A 25,341-nucleotide genomic window follows, 5' to 3' on the forward strand; every position below is an offset into this window, starting at 1 on the left:
TGACAGCATTCGGTTCCTTTTATTTGAGTCAGTATGGCTTTCTTTACGTATATCTCATAAAAAAAGGAGAAATATATTGGGATTTGACCATTTTAAAAATATTTTGTAAGTTTCTTCGAGTTGTATTTCATACATTTGATTGCTTTTTCTGCGAGTCAGTAAGATCTGGACTGAGAAATTTGGAAATTTCAATTCGTATTGAGATAGGTTGAAATTTTTTTAAAAATACGTTGAAAGTTTTGTGAATGGTGAGTTCATATTTTAGTTCCTTCTTTATATGGAAAACTTAAAACTTCCTCTTTTTTTAGAATAATGTTTTGGTGCATTTGTTTCAAGAGTATAAGCTTGTAATCTATGACACACTTACTCTCATTTTTTCATTTATTTCCTTTAATAGCTAATGAAAACATCCAAAATGGACGTGTTTGTGTTCACATATATTTTGAATGATTTCCAGTAAGTGCTAGTGTAATTCAACATCGATTGGCATCAATAATTCCTGTAAGTAACATTGGTTTTGATAGGGCAGCACCGAGTGCCGTGTGTAGGACATTTCTGCTACTATGAGGGTGCGGATGACGAAGGGTTAAAGAGGAAATAAAAAGCAGACTTAATTCAGGAAATATATATTACTTTTCTCTTCATAAACATTTCTCTTCTGATATAATATCTAAGAAACTAAAAGTTAAAATATACAAAACTGTAATTTTGCCTGTACTATTATTTGGATTTAAAACATGGTCCCTTACATTAAAAGAGGAACATAAATTAAGATTATTTGAAAATAAAATCCTTAGGAAAATATTTGGATCTAAAAGGGGTGAGGAGACATTGAATATTACCATTTTCTCAATTTCGTAAAAGTTTGGTTTCATTTTGAACAGTCCTTGTAGTTTATCAACTGTGTCTGTGTTTGAGAATGAACATTTCTCAGGAAAGTGTTTGTCTTCTGGCAGAGTGGCCTCTCGTAAAGGTGACTACAATCAACTCATACACATTTATTATTTCTGCAGTTAGAAATATTTTTAGTTCAGAACAGCCAGATAACTTTGGAGGAATGTACATCATGGTCACATGTTGCATGAGCAGCTCTGGCACACCAAATCAGAATGGGCTTCTCATGTTGGCTACATGTGACACAGCAGATATTTCTAGATGGAACATGCTTCAGCTCTGTGCTATGAAATTCTGTTTTCGTAAATATTTTTGAATCTTGACAAATTATATATTCACGATTATTTAAAGTTAGCACGAGAGAGAAGTACAATAACACAAATCATTGAACGAATTAAGTAAATTATTTCTTGCACATCAAAACATATGCTAGAGCACAAGAGACTTGGCACTATTATGAATTCTTGAATTATTTTGATGTATTACTTCTTTTGTCAAAATGATCTCTTACATGATTAATACAAATACGGTTTCTCACCAGTCTGAAATCCAGAATGTCTACTAAGAGCTTCCTTCCTTGCAAATAATTTGTTCCATGTTGATCACATGCAAGGCTGTTCAGCACAATCAGTTTTTGAATGTTGTTTAAGATAGCACACATCTATAAATAATCTGCTGAATGTTGATCACCAGGGAACAGATTTACATGTAAATACATACATATCCTTGCGCATCATGACATGTTGACTCAAAAAAAAAAGGTTTTATTTTCAATATTTGTACAAATATTAGGTTTGGCTTGGGAATAACCAACAAATTTGAAATACCCTCCCATTACTTCTTACGATATTCAATGCAGTTTTAGTCAATATAAATCCATCTTAAGAGACGACAAAAAAAAATTCACGTTCAAACACTTACAACAAAATTTTGTTATTCATTGTCTTCGAAACAGAAAATAAAAACACATTTTGTGTTGTTTCATAATTAATGTCATTGTAAGCATATTGTATTTTATGTAGGTCGTGTAGTGTCTTATATTATTAAAATGGTAATTTTTAAAAATGTTTAATCCATATTTAAGTCAATGTTATGGTGAAAATAAATATATAGTTATATATTTAGCACATTTTTACTACATATACTGTAAATCCGTTCCCTGTGGATCACAAGGTACTTCTTTTCACTTTCAATTCTCAAATATATTCTAAGAAATTCCTTACGTGAAAATGATTCGAAACAAATTGAACACACATGAATTTTTAAATGTTATTTCAGATTGAGCAACTCTCTAAATAATCAGTTGCTAGCATGAATTCTGGAAATGTCTTGCAAGAACGCACTTGCTTGCAAATGATTTGTTACACGTTGAACACACATACGGCTTCTCTTCAGTATGAATTCTTAAATGTTTACTAAGAGTTGTCTCATGTCTAAATGACTTGCTACACGTTGAGCACACGAACGGTTTCACTCCAGAATGAATTCTTAAATGTCTTTTAAGATCATTCTTCTGTGTGAATGATTTGTTACACTTTGAACACACATGGGGTTTCTCTCCCGTATGACGGAATAAATGTCTTAGAAGATATGTTTTCAGTGCAAATGATTTGTTACACATTGGACACATGTAAAAGTTTTCAACACTATGAACTTTTAAATGGCTTTCAAGATATGCAAATTGTTTAAATGATCTGTTGCATGTTGCACACAGAAAGGGTCTATCTCCACTATGAATTCTTAAATGTTTATTAAGATTTGTTTCACGTGCAAATGACTTGCTACACATTGAACACACAAACGGTTTCACTCCAGAATGAATTCTTAAATGTCTTTTAAGTTCATCTTTGCGTGTAAATGATTTGTTACACTTTGAACACAAATGAGGCTTCTCTCCCGTATGAAGGATTAAATGCTTTATAAGATATGTTTTCAGTACAAATGATTTGTTACACATTGAACACACAAATAAATTTTCAACACTATGAACTTTTAAATGGCTTTTAAGATATGCCAATTGTTTAAATGATGTGTTGCATGTTGCACACACAAAGGGCTTGTCTTCACTATGAATTTTTGAATGTCTTACAAGATCATTCTTCCATACAAATGATTTGTTACTCGTTGAACACACAAAAGGTTTTTCTCTAACATGAATTCTTGTATGTCTCTTAAGATATTTCTTCTGTTCAAATGATTTCTTACACACTGAACAGACAAAAGAATTTTCTCTTGATTCAGTTTGCATAGCAAGAAATTCACATTTGTGATCAAACAAATTAGTGATATTATTGCAAATAGCACAACCTTCAGTGTTTGAAGGGTTTGCTGATTTGCTTCCCCACGTAGATTCTAAATTAGCTTCATTACCCTTTGCCCGAGAACAGATAGCTGTTGACAGTGTTAAGCTGCATGAAGTTGATCTTGATCTAAAATTACTATTTGAAGCACTATTCACATGTGTTTTTTGAAATGTTCTTCCAACGAATGTGAAATCCAGTGATAACCTAGACGTTATACGTAGTTAAAAGCAAGTTATCAACAGGATATTTATAAATGGAAATTACCAATTAGAAACTACAACAGAATAATGAAGAGTAATTTCAGGTAAAAATATTATCTTTGAAACACTAAACGTAACATCAAGCACCTCACATGCATCCGTTATATTTTCCCAATGGAAAATCTGCTGTTTCATTAGAAAGCAATGCTAGTATTTCATTAAATATATTTTTAAGTTAATGTTCGTGTTCTAATAAGGACAGGAGTCAATGAATATTAATTACAGCTGAGCCGATACCACCATTTTCCGATACCAATACCATGACCAACCGATACCGATACTTGTATAATTCCAGTACAAAATAACAAAGGCTAGTTACAGAGTCATACTAACTCGTCACATCACTAGGCATGTGTTTAGAAATATATAATTTCGGGAGCCAGACCGAGCTAAGTGTCTCAGAAATATAATAATAAAAGTGTTTCTATTTAATACGTTAATATAATTATTTGTAATAACATGAAAACTAATTAATTAGTACTTAATTTCTCCAATGCATGTGTTGTATGTAATCACAGACTAAGAAACGGAGGAAAGACAACGTTAATACTTATTTTGCTCTTTCTATCTTGCCTCAAAAATATTGTTATTACATAAATAGTAAAAAGACACTATAAAATTAGATAAAACAGCAAATATTCATCATCTAGCTTGAGTGTAGTTAAGACCACTAAAATTTGTGTAAAAACAACAGTCATGGCAAGGAAAACGTATGTCAAAGTAGTAAAAAAATTGAATATTTATTGAATATCAAAAAAAATGATGAAAAGTAAAGTTCCTGATAAATATTTTATGTACATTATTGTAAGTAGTGGTGTACATAAATCTTTAAGAGGGGCCTCTCCGATGGTGTCGCCGTCGCCTTGTAATCAATAGATCGCGGGTTCGATACTCAGTGAGGGCACACAGTGGTACAGGTAGGTCCAGTCCCGATTAGCTTATCTTTCTTAGTACAGGGTTCCCACGCAAACTCCAAATCCATTTTCCCTGAGATTTCCCTGAGTGTTCCAGAATCCTCATATTTTTTCCAGAGTATTGAATGAACAGTAAATGACTACTATAATTTTACAATGGCCTCCTCCATTTCCCCTCATAGCTATACCATCCTCACCTTCTTTATTACTGTTGTTTTCTGATGCAAATAACAAAACTAGTTCAATAATAAAATAAAATCACACTTCTTTGCATGTAATTAAGAACAAAGATGACCAGTTTTCTAGAACTTTAAACAACTCTGACACAATTTCTAACATATCTGATATAGAACATTGAAATATTTTCACACTTTTCATACATGTTTATAAATGGCTACAATATCAATTTATCTGTAATGCGTACAATAATAGTTAAGACAAACAAATTATTGGAATTTTTAAAACATATAAAAATGAAGTGACAATTATTAGTACCGATTTAAAAAGGAATAATAAGTTACTGAGACTGAAATATAAAACAAGAAATTTACTTAATGTCTGATACAGCAAATTAAGAAACTTTACTTCTCAGAAGCTTCAAGTTTTTTTAATTGTTCTGCAATAGCCTTCCCTTCTTCTTGCATCTTATGTTGTTTGGCTTGTAAAGCACGGATCTCACTTGCTTTACATTTCATTTCTTTCCTTTTGTCTTCTTTGTGATCACATTTCTTTCTCATCTTCTGCAATGCTTCTTCGTATCTAATACGTGCACCTTTAACACTCGGGATCATATATTTGCTTACTTCTACATTTCACACTCCTCTCACCACTTTCACTGCGTCATAAACTTGCCGAATAGCCACAACAGACTTCTTTCAAGTTTTCTATTAAAACCTGCTTATTTACAGAAAACCCACTTTCCACATATGCATTGCCATGTGATAAAATCAAAACCAACTTAACAGTGCTCCAAAACAAGCCTAATCTAAGATGAAGAAGTGAGGAATGATAGTACGTAATGGTAAGTTAGTGACAGTTGCAAGTGCAAGTGTGATGGGGGGTTAAGTATACACCATTCGACTGGCCTTCACCTCATGATATCTGTTGAGAAAACTATTTCACTACATGATATTAATGTAGATTTGCTGGTCCTACCAGTAATTCCATTATACACATAAGTGAGCTTTTGAGGCATGTAAATATTCACATGTCACGTCATGACTATAACAATAGTTGAACATGATCAAAAACTTAAAGTATGAACAAGTATTTATGAACAGTACATAATTCATATATGGCACTAGTAAGTAAATATTTAAAATTCTGTTCTAAATGCAGTAAATACACAATCAACAATATTGTACACATAAGATGGCAGAAAATAAATATTTCCCTAAACAGGACACTCCATTTTTTACTATTTTGTAAAAAAAGAAGGAAGAAAAAACTTAAAACTACTCCCTAATAAGGGAAATCAGATGAACACTGGTTAACTTTGGACATCAGGTTATCTTTATTATGCATTTTCCACATCTTGAAATATATTTTACGCCATGTAAAAGATCAAAATTGGTTAATTAAATTTTAAAATTAGCAAAATTTATGAGGGTATACACTTGGTCACCAGCTCTGGAATCACATTTAAAAACAAGAAACAGACAAACAAATAGATATGAGTTCCTTGCTGAAAGAGAAATGCTACAACAGCCTGGATTATCCACAGACAGGAGCATATTATAATCCCTCAGTTTTGCTTCATTGGGAATCATTAATCAATCACAAGATTTTCCCTGAGATTTCCCTGAGATTTGTATTTTTTTCAAATTCCCTGAGATTTCCAGGTTTTCCAGGTGTGTGGGAACCCTGTTAGTACTATCATTCAAAACTGTACGTTCTCAATCTAATCTACGCAGAAATTATTGATTGATTGATTCCCTTTACTTTACTTCCCTTTTTGTGCCACTTTTGGCTAATGTGCAAAGATGGGGATGTGATGGAATTGATGAATGGACACTCCCAAGCATCCATGCCCAGGCCGGGATTCGAACTCTAGCGTCGTAGCGCAATGTGCTAACCACTCCGACACGGGGGCCGGCTTTCGGTGGAAATAAATAGTCATCATTGGCCGATACCGACAGTCACACGAAAGACAGAAGTGAAGAGGATAAGTATAAATTGCTGATTCCCCTTTGCACTTGAATGTAGATAATACAAAGCTAATTTCATAGTGACCTTCATCCCCCTTTTCCAAGAACTTCGCAACTACCTGACCTGTAGTTCCGTTTCTAGGATCGATAACAGATACGTCGATCCATAAATTAACAAAACAACTATTTATTACTGCCAAACGGTAAGATACACAGTTGTACAATTTCTATAACGTCTTCACTCCGAGACCGTCATACTACTGACACAGACTATTCAATCCTGCGTAATGTGAGCATGGTTGCCAGACCGGAACATTCCCCCTTTGCGAACATTACGTGCTAACAATAGTATTTCTACTTTTACACATACACTAGCTAATACTAAATTATTTTACATGAATATCCCCTTACATATTTTCTCCATTTTTGATTTAGTCACATTTTTAGTTAGTATATCAGCTTCTAGATTTTCTGAATTTACATGTTGAAGATACACATTTCCATTTGCTACATCCAGTTTTACAAAATTATATTTTCTATTTAAATGTTTAGTTCCTGCCTTTACAGTGTTACTTGAGATCCAATCAATTGCTGATTTACTATCAGTTTTAACAATCACTGGTCTATTTACAACATTTCCAACATCTAATTCTGATATTAAACTTATGACCCATTTTATATCACACAAACCTTCACATAGTGCAATCAATTCTGCCTCACAAGTAGACAAAGCAACTAAATTCTGTAATTGACTTTTCCAGCTCATGACTGAGTATCCAACCTTGACAAGATAGTCAGTAAGAGATTTCGCTTCTACTGCTGTACCGTAACTTGCATCCGTGCATAATTCAAGCTTACCACCTTCACTTGAATAATTTAATGCATAATTGCATGTTCCTTTCAAATATCTATATACTCTTTTTAATGCTGTTAGATGTATTTCTCTTGGATCTTTACTATACCTTGACAATTGACTCACACAAAAAGCTATATCTGGTCTTGACCCTACAGATAAATACATAAGTGAACCTAACATTTGTAAGTACTTTGTTTTATCAACTGGTTTTGACTCTTCAAAATTATGCAAATCTTGGTTCAAATCACCTGGTGTTCTCACTGGATTACAATCATGAAGTTCATACTTCTTTAATATTTTTGAAATATAACCCTTTTGTGACAACTGATAACCATCTTCAGTTACAATTATATCCATATAAATATGCAGTTTTTACATCATAGAGTTTTACTTTCATTTTGTAATGTGCTCCCACAGTTAACAATGCATGTACTGATTGCATACTTATTACTGGTGAAAACGAACTCTCATAATCAAGCCCTTCTATCTGTCTGCAACCAACTGGCACCAATCTTGCTTTTCTTCTGTATATTGTCCCATCCATGTTCTCCTTTGTACTAAATACCCATTTGCTTCTTACAACCTTCATGTTCTCCTCTCTCAGTATTGGCTCAGCTCTAATATTAAGGTGTGATATTTAGATTTTCCAGCTAATTACATTACACTCGTAAACTTAATTTTTCCCCGACTGAAAACTGTTTTTATTTTCTGATTCCCTACCATATAGGATCTTTGAACCTGGTCTTTGTTTTGCTTCATTCGGAAAGTTTTTAGAAATTGGAATTAAACATAATAATAATTTACAATATCGTATAACAATAAGCAGATAATTTAAGATGATATAATGATTCAGAGATGTATTTCAAGTTCAACGGTTTATATTTTCGAAAGCTGCATCTTTATTGCATGTGCTTTGGCATGGTTTTCAACCTCAGCTGCACCTCTTACCTTTGCTGCCTGGTGAAGCACCTCTGCTTAGTTCAGGATACGTCACCATTACACTCGGTTTCTATGCAAACACTCGCAAAACTGGTAAGTTGAACAAGTGAATGCAAATAACCTTCAGATTGTTCATGTTTTGTGATAACATTGGTGAGATTACTTAAGTTGTTGAAACCTTCTTTGTTCCACGTATTCCATTCATTAGAAGGCAATAAGCATCGCCAGATAAATAATTTACTCAGTTTACGTTAAACCAATCAGTCCATTCATATTAACTCTGTGTTGGTCTCATGTGGTCTCTCCTTCCCAGTGTGTGATTTTAATGATGTTATTTATCAATGATTGTTTTGTCAACACCCTCCCTCTGTCTACCTGAGTTTCTAACACCATGACTTTGTTTTCAGTGTTAGTAAGATATTTGAGCCATTAGGGAGGCTTCATTGAAGCTCCTTGCTGTCTGATTCCATGCGTGGCTTTAGACGTACCTAGTTTTTACTGAAAATCCGATATGCTGTTCCATGCTGGATTAATTAACAGTACATTTTCATAATTTTACAGAATTTAAATTTTTATAGTTTTATAACTAACTAACTAACTAAAACTAACTCCCTAGACTTCTTAAACCCGAAGGTTCATGGCTTCAGCAACACAGGCCTTCCATTTTTCCCTATCTTCAGCAAGTTCTATATACTCTTTTCCATCCCTACCAATTTCCCTTAGGTCCATCTCAACGTTGTCCCTCCATCTTCGTCTTGGCCTTCCTACAGGTTTCTTACCATCAGGTTTCCCAACAAGAATCCTGTAAACTCCTCTTTCCATAGAATCTCAATTGTTGAAAGAAAAGATCTAATCATAATAATTGAAGAATTGTCATTTTAGACCATTAATTTGGCATATTTTAAAAACCCAGCCTTCGAGACCATCGACATAAGTTTTCTCACGTGACCCACGATGGGTTAATTAAAATTAAAATAGGAAAAGTATTCTCTTCCCTTTTCTTTATGTAAACATTTCAAGTTCAGGAGTGTTGGCACAGGTCTCTGTACATTTATAAATAACACATTTGATTGTCATTTGCATTACCATTTACAGAAATGGATTGCTGGATCACAGCTCAACATGCTATAGCTGTGAGAGCATTTTATAGAAACGGCTTGTGCACTTTCGATGTGGCCTTTGGCCATGTCGTATGCACTCGTTTACATGGCCTTCGGCAACATTTTGGGTTCCTCAATGATCTAAAAATATTGAAAATATCGAAGTGTATTATTGGAGGAAGAGAAACGAGTAAGTATGTTCTCTTATTTGAAGAGTTTAGAACATAACCTTATGTATGTACGGGCTTTAATATTGTACAAATATACAAAGATTCAAAATGTACTATTTTCGTAATAATAAACTGAGTAAACAATAACTGTTTCAAGATAGATAGTTCGATGTTTTGTATAAACGAATTTAATAGTGACACAAAATTGGAAAAAGCAATATTTACGTCTTTTGTCACTTTCACATTTTTAAACGTAATTGAAAAAATACTTGTTTTCTGTCATTTTCCTCAAATTCCTACCTCTCCTCTGTAATAAATTCTGATGCTCATATTTTGAAATTCGAAAAGTCTAGCATAATTCACTTACAGTAGTTTTTTGGTGTGAAAATAGACCATCTTTAAGTTCCCTAGCAACGAATGGGAGAGGAAAGAGGAGTTTACAGGATTATTGTTGGGAAACCTGATGGTAAGAGACCTGTAGGAAGGCCAAGACAAAGATGGAGGGACAACGTTGAGATGGACCTAAGGGAAATCGGTAGGGATGGAAAAGAGTATATAGATCTTGCTCAAGATAGGGAAAGATAGAAGGCCTGTGTTGCTGCAGCCATGAACCTTCGGGTTTAAGAAGGCTAGAGAGTGAGTTAGTTAGTTAGTTAGTAGCAACATCCATTTCCATGGTCAACAACAAGTATGGCAAACTCTAAAGAATTGTTTGTTATTACTAGGGAATGGAATTTAAGGTACAGCATCTTTCCAAAAATATAGCTGTTTTCACACCAATCGTTTGAGATATGTATTTTAGAACATAAAATCAAATAAAATGAACACAATTTTATGCACCTTTTTGTGGCATGGCTAATTACTAATTATATTATTTGCTATAGTGTTGAATAAAGAATGTTAATGTAACCTGTTTAGACCTGAATAAAGACATTTTATCAACACCTATTTTTGTACATTTTTTAAAACATTTTTAGAACCTTTTTTCCTCCTTTACCGACCATAATTTTGCACCTTAAGATCGGTTCCCTAGTCTTTGTACCTCTCAACATTTAATTAAAACAACCACGATATAGATATTTTTGTACTCAGTACCAATATCTAATTGTATCTGAACTGTAGATCTCAGTCTTGTTTGAGGCACCTTTTCTAACCAGTTGATTCATCTGTTATTGATCTGTGAGAAACAATGTAGCTGGATAATGAAGATTGAGTGAATGTGGGCCCCAAAAAAAAAAAAAAGCCTATAAAAATGGGTTGCTAGGGATGTGAAAAAAGGGCATTTTCACCCTTAAAAGAGGGTGAAGTGAGCGATTCTTAAATTCTCTCAGCCTTTTGAGGTACTTGAGGATCGTAATCGAGCATTTTTTTGCCCACGGGGCTTCCTTCATGGAGATAATTTATGTCAGTGAGCGAGTGAATGGTGGGATTGGGGCTTGTACATATATTGAAGGACTCGCGCACTTTCAATGTGGCCTAACACCCATGTCTAGGTTAGGATTCAAACCTGGGGGACATGGCATTGTAAAACGCTGTGATAACAACTCCACCATGGAGGTTGGCGAAGCTATAATGAAAAGATTAAACTTACCTCAGACAAAACGGATAGGTGGATCCTGTGAACACAAATCTCCAAGGTACACACACACACACACACACAACACTTTTTACTCACATAGGAAAACTTAGTAAGAACATGATTTCAAGAAACTGCAATAATTATGTTCAATGTGTGACCAAAAGTGCTGGCTGCTAAGAGTTGCAAAAAGTTCAGAAGGATAATATAACCGATGTACCAATTACCATTACCATCGGTCTTTCTACGCATTCCCCCAAAGATTTCATTTTTCTGCTCTCTGAGAAAAGACAGCTGCCTCAAGAAACCAGCATTCTTTCCCATGAAGCCCCGCATATATCACTGCCCCTACTTCAATATAAAGGAGCCAATGTGTCCTGCAATAAACTCTCATATCCATCCCGTCCACATTTGGCTCATGTCAACATAAATTCAAGCTCAGCCTGATGGCTGAAATTGGAGCTAATCACGGAACTTCAGACATTTTAAAACTTAAAACCCCAATGAGGACTTTCCCCCTTGTCTTAAACAAGGACCCTCTGTTCTCACGAGAGTTCGCAGATGGCCAGGCTCAGAATCGAGACAATTGCTCTACACATGGCAGTCTCGACGAGACGTCATAACTTCTACGATCCCGTTCGCCAGTCTGGCTCAGTGACAAGGGTAAATAGTACGGAATCATGAACTACAACCCTGCCCGAAAATATCTCTTCGTATCTCTTCACTTCAGTGGGGTTTTGGCAGCCACGGAAAGCATGACTTTAACAAAGTGTCCCAGTTGTGAGCAATAAAAATTGAGTTGTGAGCAATAAAAATTAATTAGAACAAGATACTTTTCATTCTCGAGATCAGATCTCGAACAAGGTGCTATTGTGTTTTTGTGCTACGCGATTATCACCCTTCGGTGCAGACATGACCACGTGTGGGAGGAGTTAAAAGTTCGACGACCAATAGAGAAGAAGAACAATTCTTCCGGGAACGAAGGAACTCGAAGGAAAAGAGGAAGTAAGGACTTAACAGACACAGTTCGATATTCACAGTTTAGAGACACAGTGCAAGACTCACGGTTTGACTTTTGAGATTAGGATTCTCGTTTCAGTACCTTAGGATTAGCTTTGAGATTTCAAACTTAACTTTTAAACTTGATAGAAATGGTTCTCACGTAAAGGACTATTGTTTACATGCAACGTCGACCATCAGCGGTCTGCGCTGCTAGATTGTTTTGACCCGGTGCATCATGGGTCTGCAATAGCGTCTTGTTTATAATGGTGCTTTTGTAGGTGAGCAACAAGGTGTTGTAAGTATGTCAACAGTAATGCATTAAATATTATGTCATAACATGTTACAGTGTTCGGTGTCTTGATTTCTGATTCCTACTGGTAGAGATAATTTTGGCTTGTAAATGAAGACCAATGCATTGGGAACAAATGCATCTCAGTCCATTGGCTGAATACTTGGACCGTAGACACGATGAATAATCCCGTGTCATAATTAAGTTGGTAATTTAAATTTCTATTACATGAATGAACATCCATGCCTAATAATTAACGTATTCAAACCTTGAAAATGGCCCTCTTCTATATTTATAACTATTATAATAATAATTGAAACCCATATCATGACGATATTCCTGTTCAAGTTTCCTAGAAGGAATAAAATCTGGCTCCGATAGTTAACAACTTCATCCATGGTACATTTACAAAGAATACTGTAACCTTGCAGCCTGAAGTCAAATACATCATTCCTAAAACTCTTTCACAAATTAAGTCCACAAATTTAACTGCTGCCAATGACATTCTTATGATATTTCTAAAGCAAATCTTCAACACATTGAACACTGATGCAAAGATTGGAACGTGAAAATAAATCCTGAAAATTATGATGCCATGATGTTTACTCCCAAACTGAATTTTACAGCACCATCCTGTAAACTATGCAAACAGAATATAAAGTTCATTCTGTTGGATAAGGTGCTGCCACCTAAGAAATCATAGCTGTAAACTACTGGCGCCTGGGACAGCACATACCCTGACCGCAGCTGATAACACGTCTTTTTGACCTTCTGCCAACACAACATAGTAGCAGGAGAAGGATCAAGTAGAATTGGAGAGAAGAGTTCAGCAGCAAATATAGGATTGCAGTATATTGGCTTTGTTCAACTTTCCTATTTAAAGGGAAAAAGTTAGTATTCAACATGCCGAACAACAGTGACTCGTCAAAGCTGAGCAACAACTTGCATTCGTTGAAAAATGTGAATCCTCCAGTGTAACGCACAGCTCATTGTGTTGCAAAAAAGGGCGTAGCCTCCAAGGAAGTATTAACCCACTAACAGGAAGTAAGGACTTACGTCACATATACTTGTCTCATCCTCAACGCGTGTGATTGAGACAAGGCCTTTCCTTCCCCCTTTCTTAGTCAAGGGCAAGGTTACCGACAAGGCGACCAACAGGACGTTAAGGTGGCTTAGTAAATATCAACAAGGCCAAGACCTTGGGCCTGATGATAGGCCACAAGGTCTCCTAACCACAAAAACCTCAGTCGGGGCCAGCAAGGCCAAATGGACAGATTACTAAAATAGCCACAAGGTTGGTAGCACTAAGAACTGGGTTGAGGATGAAGACAAGGTTGTATTGTGAATATATACTTCTTGCACAGAACCGTGTGGGTGTGTGCCCTGCGGACTGGTGAGACGACGAGAGGCTGCCCTGACTAATGCCGCTGCTGTCATAGAGGGTAAGACCCATTTTATCTAAGTGGGCTTTCCACTTGGAACTTGCTTTATAGTTAATAGTTAAACGATTGGCCATGAAGTTAGTAATTAGTACTTAGGTACTATGATGTTAAGATTTAGAACAATAAATAATTGTTATGTCTTGGAACAGTGCTTTTAAATTAAGTCTTAGTATTAAGTATATCATATATAGTACCTTACGCAATAGCGTTACACCAGATCAATTTGTTCTGTGCAACAAGAACAGCTGCTATGATGAAGGAAAAGTTTTCAACGTTATGTAACAAGGGAACTATTTCATTTCGAGGTTGTGATCACCCAATCGTGTTGACAGCATTCAAAGCACCACACGATGTGCACCGTGCATGCACTATATTGGCTGTTAAATGCAACAGGGGGTGCAATGAGAGGTATCCTAATGTGATCTTGACGTGCGGCTACGAGATGTAGTCGAATGGCAAAGTCGCAGCATACAGCACAACAGTGCTATAATGCTACTAGCGTTGACATTAAAACAAATCAAAGGCAGTTTTAAACAAAGCCAACATTGCATTACACCTACAGTAACAGTTACCAAAGGCTGAAAGAGATGCAAGCAATTTCCGACAGTGAGAAGGAAGTGGCAGATAACATATTAGCATTCTTGCAAGATACGCCAGTGGTATGTGCAGTACTGCATACCGATTGCTGATGGTGTCCATTTTGTGAAGTGTACCAAAAACAGTCCATAGAAGGTTGCTCTCTGCACCTCCAGTACCTTTACTTCCCAATGTTTCCCCATGCACATAGTGAGTGGGGTGTATAAGTATTACCAAGCAAATTGTTCATCGTGTTCATGCACCTTGCTTTACCACATTAGAGCTTCATGAATTGAAACAAAATGCCAAACAAGCTGCTGACAGCACACTTAAAAATGTATTCCTTAATATATGTGAGGTGCAAGCAAAAAATTAATGAAAATGGTCATGTACAATTTGTGGAGATCCCACCATACGTGATGGTTCCCAAACATCAAGAATATCTATTGCATTTTCCAGAACCATGCATTGTTACTGATTTGATGTACAAGTATGATGCAACATTTCTACCCCTCTGGGATGTGAGTTTTGAAAGGTCACTGCTATTTTTGACATTTGAAGGACGACATGATTCAAGATAGGATTGTTGTTGGGTGGCTGATAAATGTGATATAACGATAAGCTCCAGATGCAGTGTGATTTGATGCTTGCTGAGGCTGTTAATTGGGTAAAGCAGTTCAACCAACAACAGAAGATTAAGTATGAACTTGGAGAATAAGGTCAGGTGCAGCAAGTGAGCAGACAACCATCATGAACTATGCCACTAGAAGCAGAAGTGCAACCAACAGGAGAGGTATTTTGCAACCAGCAGGTCAGAGTAAGTACAACACAACCTTAGAAAAACCGAAGAATTGTCCCTTCTGTGGAGGACTATTTCACTCAACACTCAAAGACTGCCCTGCCAGAATAGTGAAGTGTAGGTACAGAAAAAAATTAAGAACATTCTCTTCACGTTTCCAGGAAGAAAAACACGAAAACAGTCAATTATTTTGAACTGTGCAATGCTAATAACTAAAACCCCAACAAAAGAGTGAATGTGCAAATGATTTTGTAGTAAATATACATGGCGCTAGTCTTAATACAGAATTTGATTGGTACCGGTCAATTTACATTTAGGAATTTGCAAGGCGACAACACACAAGAAGCTTTAGAGCAAAAATAATTTTTGGTCTGTTAAGATACAGCATCTCTTCAAAAGATCTGTAGCATGTTGGAAACATAAAGGGCTTATTCCTACTATGAATTCTTGGTTTTCTTCCATGAAATGATACACCTTGAACACACATACGGTTTCGATCCAGTATTAATTCTCAATATATATCTTACATTTGTCATCTGTGCACATGATTTGTTACACTTTGAACATTATGAATTTCTGAATGTCTTCTAAGATCTCCCTTGCGTGCAAAAGATTTGTTACACATTAAACACACATAGGGCTTTTCTCCAGTATGAGTTTTTAAATGTGTGGCGAGATTTGATATCTGTGCAAATGATTTGTTACATGTTGAACACACATAGGGCCTCTCGCCAGTATGAATTCTTAAATGTTTTCTAAGATCTTCCTTCACTGCAAATGACTTGTCACACGTTGAACATATAAAAGGTTTCTCAACACTATGAACTTTCAAATGTTTTCTAAGATATGATACATCTCCAAAAGACCTGTTGCATATTGGACACAGAAAGGGTTTCTCTTCTTTATGAATTCCTGAATGTCTTTTAAGAATTTCCTTTCGTGCAAAAGATTTGTTACATATTGAACAGACATGTGGCTTCTCTCCAGTATGAATTAATAAATGTTTACTAAGATCTACCTTCTGTGCAAATGATTTGTTACACATTGAACACACGTGGGGCTTTTCTCCGGTATGAAGTCTTAAATGTTTTCTGAGATATGCTTTCTGTGCAAATGAGGTGTTACACTTTGAACACATAAAAGGCTTTTCGACACTGTGAATTTTCGAATGACTTTTAAGATACCTCAGTTCTCCAAATGACCTGTTGCATGTTGGACAAACAAAGGGTTTTTCTCCACTGTGTAGTCTTAAATGTCTTCTAAGATCTTCCTTCCGAGTAAATGATTTGTTACAAGTTGAACAAGAAAAAGACTTTTCTCTATTACTAGTCCGTGTACGAATCACAAGATCACATTTGTGATTAAACAAATTACTGCTATCATTGGAAAAAGCACATCCTTCTGAGTTTGAAGACTTCTCAAATTCTCTTCTCCCTGTAGATTCTACATTAGCTTCTTTATTCTTTGCCCCAGAACAGATTGTTGTAGGCATCAGTGATCTGCAAGAAGGAGACGCTATATGTAGTGATCTGAATCCAAAGTTCTTATTTGAATCAGAAAAAGAACCTGTAAGATATGAATGTATATGACTGTCCATGGATTCTTCTTGAAAGGCACATCTAATCAATGTGTAATCCCCTGATACCATGGAAGGAGATATTAGTCATTAAAGACAATTTATCAACAGGATATATGAGAACAAGTGCATGAATACCTCACTCAGCTTTAAATTACATATTATCACTTTCTAAATGGACATAACCAAATAGCAACTATCACACAATAAAGAAGAATCAACAATTATCTCAAAATAATAATAATAAATCTGTGAAATGAAGTAATTTCAAACTTTGAGTTATACTTAATTATAGGGATGGGACCGATTAATCGGTACTCTATCGGTATCGGCCGATATAGGCATATCGGTGTATCGGTAAAATTACCGATTATTTTACCGATCCGATATATCGATAAATATCTGATAATTTAGTGCAAAATTCTGCCATTTTGTTGTAATTTTTATGGATAATCTCCATACCCTACTTTCTAAAAAAGTAAATGTTTAAATATGCAATTTCTTTTGTACTGCAATCACCTCGAAACACACATTTATTAAGGAGGTCAATGAAACTTTCAGTTTCTTCAAGGACCATTTCTAATTATATATCGGATCGGTAGAATATCGGTTATCGGTATCGGTAAATTTTATATCGGTACTTTATCGGTATCGGCCAAAATTTCATATCGGCCCATCCCTACTTAATTATAATCTCTTTCAAAAGAAGGCAATGTCTATGTGAAGATAAGTACAGGATTTGAATATTATTGTGTGGTATTTATATTATTGGGCTAATTACATTATCCATGTATACATGGTTCTTGCTGACAGGAAACTGCTCTTATTTTGCGATTCCGTTTCATATAGTATCTTTAAACCTGGTCTTTGCTTTGCTCTGTTGGGCTAGGGATTTTCAGAAATTGGAATTAAGCCAAATTATAATTTGAAAATTCCTCAATAAAAAGCAAATAAGTTCAAAAGAACATTTTCTGTCAGAATTCAACATGACAAAATTATTCAGAGTTGAATTTCTAGTTGAAGGGTGGAGGATTTTCATTGCATGTTCTTTCACAGGGATTTTTGACTGATTAGTGTCTCTTATGTCTGCCATCTGATGAAGCCCTAGTGTGAAGTTCAGGACTTGTCGCAGTTACATTAACCTAGTCCAAAGTCACCCCCATTAAGTTTCGTGTTGATGAACCTAAATCATCCCATGTAAAGTTTGGGTGCCAAGCTACCTTTTCTGACCATGCCTCATGCTTTTTTAATTATTTTTTTTTTTTGCCATAAGGATCCCATGCTTAGAATGTAAGCATCCCTGCTGAAAGTACTTCACTTCTTTTTTAAAAAAATCTTAGGCTCTAAGGTAATGAGTCACAAAATACACATTCGTTGTGGAAACAGCAGTGGCTAAGTTGGAGAAATCTTGCGTTTCTTTAGTGCATGCCCAGTATTTTATGCTATACTGTTTGTATGAATCATTTTCTGTAGAAGGAAGGTAATCATCACTGCTGCTACTCTTCTTTCCTCCCCAACATAGTGGTTTGGATCTCACTTTAAACTGTAGGTAGAGTCGAGATTATCCTTACTGTGGATAAACTGTATTTAAAAAAACTTTTAAAAAACTCTTTCGTCTCCTGGCTTCACTACCACTTGAGGAGGTAAGTGAATAAACATCTTCAGTTCAAAGCGGCAACTCTCCTGTGGTAGCGTTCTTGTTCCATCTTCAATTTGTGTTCACGCTAGCAACCTTATGAAATGCATACTGTTCGTCCAGATTTGCCTTGAATCATGGCCTTCCTTTCTTCCCTTTCATTTCAAGAAACATCTTGTCCTACGTCTGTCATCTTCATGATGTCCTGATTGAAAATGTCAAATTCTCTGAATGTTACTGACAATGATTCTACACTAGCATGCAATGTTAATTGGACATTATCCATTGTCTAGTGCTTTAAACTATACATATTCTAACACTACATTTCAAGAGAGCACTTCCTCTGTTGTCTTCAGGTGAACCATTTTTCTTTTCGCTGGTGGTAGGGATCAAACCTACACTCTGTAAAGAACAAATAGCGACACTTGCTCGGATATGGTTTTCACAAGATTATGAAGTGAATTAAAACAATAAGAAAATCAGGATTTGTCCACCAGCCGTATTTGTGAAGGACCATTCTCGAATGCATTAGTAAACTGTAGGAGGAACATGAGTGCTGAAGCGTTGCAAGGGAGCGGATAGGAGGGAGTGAGAGAGGCAGGATGCATCGTCGGTCGTGTTCGTTTGATGGAAAACCTCTCGTCATGTGATGCCTCTCTCACTCCCTCCTATCATCGCAGAAGAAATGGGAGGTGGTTTTGCAAAAACGATTATATTTATCCAACAACCCCAGTTCTTTTCTATTTACATTAATTTTTTTGTGTTTCAATGCAAGAGACTCCCTCTGGTGCTACTCTGTTGCTTTTGAGGTTCATTGTGCAGGCGGGAAGTTCGCATCGAACGAAGCACTTATCAGCCTCCACGCAACAGAGTAGCACCAGAGGGAGCCTCTTGCATTGAAACATAAAAAAAATAATGAAAATAGAAAAGAACTGGGGGTGTTGGTTAATGAATCTTGTGAAAACCATACCCAAGCAAGTGTCGCTATTTTTTCTTTAAAGAGTGTATAGTAGACCTGTGATTTTAATAGAAATCCGATGATCTAACCAATTACTCCATGGCACCCTCCAGACAGCCCTCACCCAAAGCACCAGGAAGCCAAAGACATGGGTTAGATATGTAGGTGATAGATTTCCTCCAGCATCTGATTAGCATACATCCACCAATTACATTCTCTATGGGAAGGAACAAAAAAATGCCTGCCATCTCTCGATGTCCTAGTAATTAGATTTGGAAATAAAATATCAACATCTGTGTATCAAATGCCACCTATACTATAAATCAAACCACCCCAAGAGTACAAAGAATGCCATTGTCCACTGCATTAGGACAAGAGCCAGAAAAATCTGTTCAAATCCAGAAACACTCAGAAAAGAACAGGAAAATACCATAGATACAATGGAACTCAATGGGAATCCACTAGTGTTGAGCGATATACCGTCCAGACCTAAAAAAGTTTCTGCTAAAACTTTGGATCTATATCTTCCTTCTAAAATAATTATAGTACTGATATTATTGTTCTTCCCTGCTAAAAAAATCCTAAATTTGATTTTTGATGAAGAGCAAAAATCAGTTTTGGATGTAAATCTAAGACATTTGCATTAAAAATGGTAAAGAAAATGTACAGGTCATAAAAATGTAGCTTGAAATGTACTGAAAACAATATCTTTCCCCTAGCTTCCTATCATTTTTCTTAACTGAGTTATCAAGTTGATCACAACTGTCTGGAAAGGCCAAAAATGCCAGAAACCATGAAACAAAAATGGATGTTATTTTTACGTAAAGTCATATAAAAAAGAAATAATATCTGTTTTCTACTACACTTGCACAATGGTTACAACAAAACAATTATATTTTTTACAAACTGTCAGACAACTGATTAATTTCTCTTGGAAATAAATTTAGAAATTTAAATAGATTGACCCTATAGTTGGTAAATTCAACTTTCATATTACATGGATAGGGTTCACACATCAGATCAAAAACATTATCTTCATTTGTGAGAACATTTAAATGTGTGCTTTTCTGTGGACTATGGTGAACATTTCCCTCGTCATAAAGACACTGGCCCACATAATGCTTAGAATAAGAATTCACACCAAAGAGACACACGACATGTGACACGTGTCGTTTGGAAGCAAACCCTCAGTAATCAATGCAACCTTTCGAACCAAAGAGACACGGCAACATGCACGTGTCGCTTAAGTGTGTCTCAGACTGTGCCGCTTTCTCAATATTGTGCATCGTGATGCTTCAGTTTGTTGTTTGCGTTTGCGCAGTGAATGCTTCACTCCGAGCTATATTTATACTTTAGAAGAGAGCCCAACCGGAGGTCTTACAACGTATTTGAAGATCAAATTTGTTGATATAATAAAGTATCGATATGTACAATGTTTTAAGATTTAACACAACGTTCTTTTCGCTTTATCGAGTTTTTTGATGCAGTTATGGACTGTAATTTGCCTTCACAACATCGGGTAAAGAGGCTGTGTTTTCGCCATTTACGACGTGACTGTTTATATTTGAAAAAGCCAGCATATGGAGGCACTTTAGTCCAAAATAGATGAGTCAACATGGTAAAGTAATCTAGTGCATTGTTTCCCAACTGCTGGACTGCAACTCGATACCGTGCCCTCGTATCAACTATACTGACATGCGAAAGGTTCTTTTGAAATTCACAACTATCATAATCCCAATATCATATTTGAGTTGTGAATTTTCATTTTTTAAGTCCATTTTATGCACAAATATACTTATCAGGGCTCGACCTACAGTTTAAAGTGGGACCTGCACCACAACATGCCACCACCGGTTATCAAACCTGGGACCCCTTGATTACAAGGCGACGATGCTACCACTGTGCCATCGGAAGACACTCTTCACCCCCATCCCTTATGAGTAAGTGTGCATATGCGTCTCAAGTTAGTTCTCGCCTCAAGTCTCGAAATGTGTATTGTGTAGTTTCTTTGTTAATTCAATATACATTTTCAGCCAATGAACACATTTCTATATACAATAAACAGAATAAGATGCATTGAATGAAAGGCATAGTTATAAAACACACAAATAACCACACACTATGAAACACGCAAATAACCACACACTATGAAACACCAAATAACAAAATATGTTTTAAACAAGTCTGAAAGAACATGTTTAAAACACTTTGTTGTAAACATTTGTGACAAAACAAAGCCATGTGTTTTAAACGTTTAAAACACTTTTGTTTTAAACATGCCAACCCTGCTCTTCGGTGTGAAACTCTCGTGTCGCATGTTGTGTGTCTCTTTGGTGTGAATTCTCCCTAAGGTTTCAAATCAAATTTTCAATTATACAGAACATTGTTACAGAACAGGTAAACCATTACTCTCATGACTTTGGTTACAAATTTACAAAAGCCATTTTCTTTGGCCATAATATACACGAAGCTTGAAAATTTAGAGGGGTACAGAAATGTTTCCCTTCAAACTATATATTTATGGTATCGCCACCTGCTTCGTGTGGAACAAACTTCTTTTAGAAAGTTAAGATATCGTTACATGAAAATATATCCATGATCTTGGGGAATTGTTACAAATATTTCAAATAAAAAGATTCAGACAGTTATTCAAATAGCCGCAGAGATCATATTATGTTCAATTCAGACAACTACTTACCCCTGTGTTGGTCGCATATGGTCTCTAGTTCCAGATGTGTGGCTTTAACGTCGTTATTTTTCAGTGATTATTTTTTTGGCCGACCCTGTTGCCGAGTGGCTAGCACATCGCGCTGCAATGCCAAGGGTCCCGGGTTCGAATCCCGGTCGGGCTTGGTTGTTTGCGAATGTCCATTCATCAATTTCATCATTTCATCACTCATCCCCATCTTCGCAAATTAGCCAAGAGGCACAAAACGTGAAGTAAAATAAATTAAATCAATCAATCAATCAGTGATTATTTTGTCAACACCCTCCCTTTGTCTACTTCAGTTTCTAACCTTCCTCTTTAACACCATGATTTTGCTTTCATGTTAGAAAGATCTTCGAGCTGCTAGGTAGGGTTTGTTGAAGCCCCTTGCTGTATTGAGTTCATACATGACCATAGGTGTACCTACTGTTTACTGAAAATCCGGTCTGCTGTTCAGTGCCCATCAATGTAACTTTTCTGACATGACACATGAACTGCCGCAGAGAATAGAAATAACACATTTCATAAATTCTGATAAGGTGTCATGCAAAACAACATTGACAAGAATATTTTAGAACTAATAGTTACAAAAAATACTTCCTTCTATCGGTAATGCGTCTGACTATCATGATCAAGGTCCCGGGTTCGATCCCCAGCCGGTTCAAATCCGGGAACTTTTCTAAGCCCCAGCGCCCACCCAGCGTCGAATGACATGGGTACCTGGGGGAAACCCTGGGGGGTAAAGGCAGTCAGGGGCATGATGCTGATCACATCACCCCCACTCATGACCGGATCAAGAAAGTGTGGGGCATTACTCCCACACCCCCTATACGCCTTGATGGCATGGTGCTAAGCACAGGGGAGCACTTTACCTTCTTTTTATCACAACTGATCACACGTGGTGCAGAAGAATTAAGGAAAAGGCTTGTGTCTTGAATCCACCAACCAAAGAACAAGAATCTCCTTCAAATATCTTGAGAACTCTCGTCATTCTGCATCAGACAAAAAATAAAAGCGAGCAGGTGAATAAATTTGTTTAAAATTCGGTATGGAATAAAAAAAAATGTAGAAGCACCGTTCATAAATCCTACAGTGATTCCTCCTTCACAATTTGGCCTGCACTTATCCCTCTCTCGAGCACAGCCTTGACTTATAATTAAACCTTCTTCAACACAAAAGGTTTATTTACATTCAGTAGCTCCAATTGGTTGTCAAAACTGGAGGGGCAAGAACAGTTTACTTTCATTTTTCTTTTTGGTACACAAGGTTTGGCATTAAGAGCCCATAGTGTGTGGAAAAAAACTGACAAAGTAAGGGGGCAACTGCCCACCATGCCCTCATAAGCTCTGCCACTGTTTACAATTATACATAACAAGAAAATTCCACAAGCAATTAAAATCACATCCACAAGAAAACCAAATTAATAAGGAGCGCTGTGCATTTCATAATGTGATGATAACAATAGTGGTTTAATAACAGTAAATAGTAATTATGAGTTGCCGCGGTGGCTCAGTCGGTAACGCAGCTGACTACCATGCTAAAGGTCCCAGGTTCGATGCCTGGCCGGTTCAAATCCGGGAACTTTTCTAACGTACGAAGCAGCTCCGGTGCACACCCAGCATCGAATGACATGGGTACCTGGGGGAAACCCTGGGGGGTAAAGGAGGTGAGGGGAATGTTGCTGATCACATCACCCCCACTCACGACCAGATCAAGAAAGTGTGGGGCATTACCCCCACACCCCTTATACACCTTCATGGCATGGTGCTAAGCACAGGGGAGCACTTTACCTTTTTTTAAAAAAATAGTAATTATAAGAATATGCTTTTCTCGAGTAGATGGACAAAGATTCGTTTTGACGATTCATCTTACAGTGGACCACCAAAGTTCCAAGTGGGTAATAATACAATATGAAAATTTATATATTTTAGCAACTGTCAGTGGTGTGTAAATATAATTCTAAACCTTCCTTTGGGCATTCTTAACTGATGATGTGTGCGACTTACTCACTTTTATACAGATTAATTCGTATTCTCAATAAATTAATCAAAAATACAAAACTACTTATGTGTAGTGCGTATCTATTATTTCAAATGACTTTTTGGGAACAACTGTTCCCTTCCTCAGGTTGTATTTCTCGGCTACCAGAAATATGTCATAGCCTCGTCAAATCATTTCAAACGTCAGGAAAAAGGAAATGGTATGACTTAGGTGAAGGCATAATTAGGAAAAATTATCTAAAATCTTTACTACCCCCATGTTCCCTTGTTTGTTAAAAACCATCACTGTATGTAAAAACTTCTTCGTCTAAAAACCCTATTTACAATTAAAACGTTAAAAAGATGCCCGCTTGTTTCACTTCCCCGTGCTGACTGTTTTTAGACGGAGAAGTTTTTACAGTGGGGGTAGTAAAGGTTTTAGAAAAAAATTCCAAATTCACCTAAGCCGTACCATTTCCTGAAATGATTTGACGAGGCTATGACATATTTCTGGTAGCCGAGAAATAGAACCTGAGGAAGGGAACAGTTGTTCCTGAAACATCGTTTGAAATAATAGATACTCACTACACGTAAGTACAAAAGTTTTGTATTCTTTTGGACATGTGGGGTAACAGTGTCCCCATTCATATTCACTGCGAGATTGCAACATTGTGACCTACACTGCACATGGACAATTTTCTGTAGCTGAACATTCTTCTTTATCTTTGTTCTAAGCTGTGCTGTGTTATTGTTACACTTCCAAGCCACATAATATTATAAAGTTAATGTCAGTAACATGCTTAGGGGACTGAATAGTAGGAAAAATATAAAATCAAGAAAGACAGAGCACACAGTAGACTCAGATGTTATACACAAGTGGCTTTGTGAAGAAGTGGGAGGACACGTAGGTATGTGTTGGTGACGAAAGTGAACATGAAAGTGATCATGTGACTGAAAGTGAACATTTCACTGCTTTGGTTGTTACGTATTTAGGCACAAGGAGGAGGGGGAGAAATTGTCTCCCAAGCATGCAACTGACATTAACTTCATGATATTACATTATTTAGAAATTGCAGTCAATCTTAGAAGAAAGACAAAGAACATTCAGCATGCATGTGTAGTATAATTAACAATGTACATCATGTCCCTATGCATGTTACAGAAAAGATACACCTAAAGCAGGGTTAATAGTTCTATGTTTCTTAATTCAGATTATTG

General features: G+C 36.3%; 1 protein-coding gene across 7 annotated transcripts in view; it reads right to left on the minus strand.

Annotated features, from left to right (window-relative positions):
- Window positions 1-25,341, minus strand: part of LOC145991146 (uncharacterized) — a 150,591-nt gene that overhangs the window by 22,794 nt on the left and 102,456 nt on the right. For 6 of the 7 annotated variants that reach the window (XM_083126943.1, XM_083126945.1, XM_083126944.1 and 3 more), the window contains exon 3: window positions 15,543-16,766. The exons of the other annotated variant lie outside the window; for it this stretch is intronic. In XM_083126943.1, the coding sequence (XP_082983069.1) occupies window positions 15,800-16,766 (967 nt within the window). In that variant the 3' untranslated portion in view covers window positions 15,543-15,799. Of the gene's footprint in view, window positions 1-15,542; window positions 16,767-25,341 lie in introns of those variants that run through there. 7 annotated transcript variants of the gene reach the window in all.

This window comes from Lepisma saccharinum, chromosome 8, assembly GCF_977018435.1.
Source record: "Lepisma saccharinum chromosome 8, izLepSacc3.1, whole genome shotgun sequence".
Taxonomy (NCBI): domain Eukaryota; kingdom Metazoa; phylum Arthropoda; class Insecta; order Zygentoma; family Lepismatidae; genus Lepisma; species Lepisma saccharinum.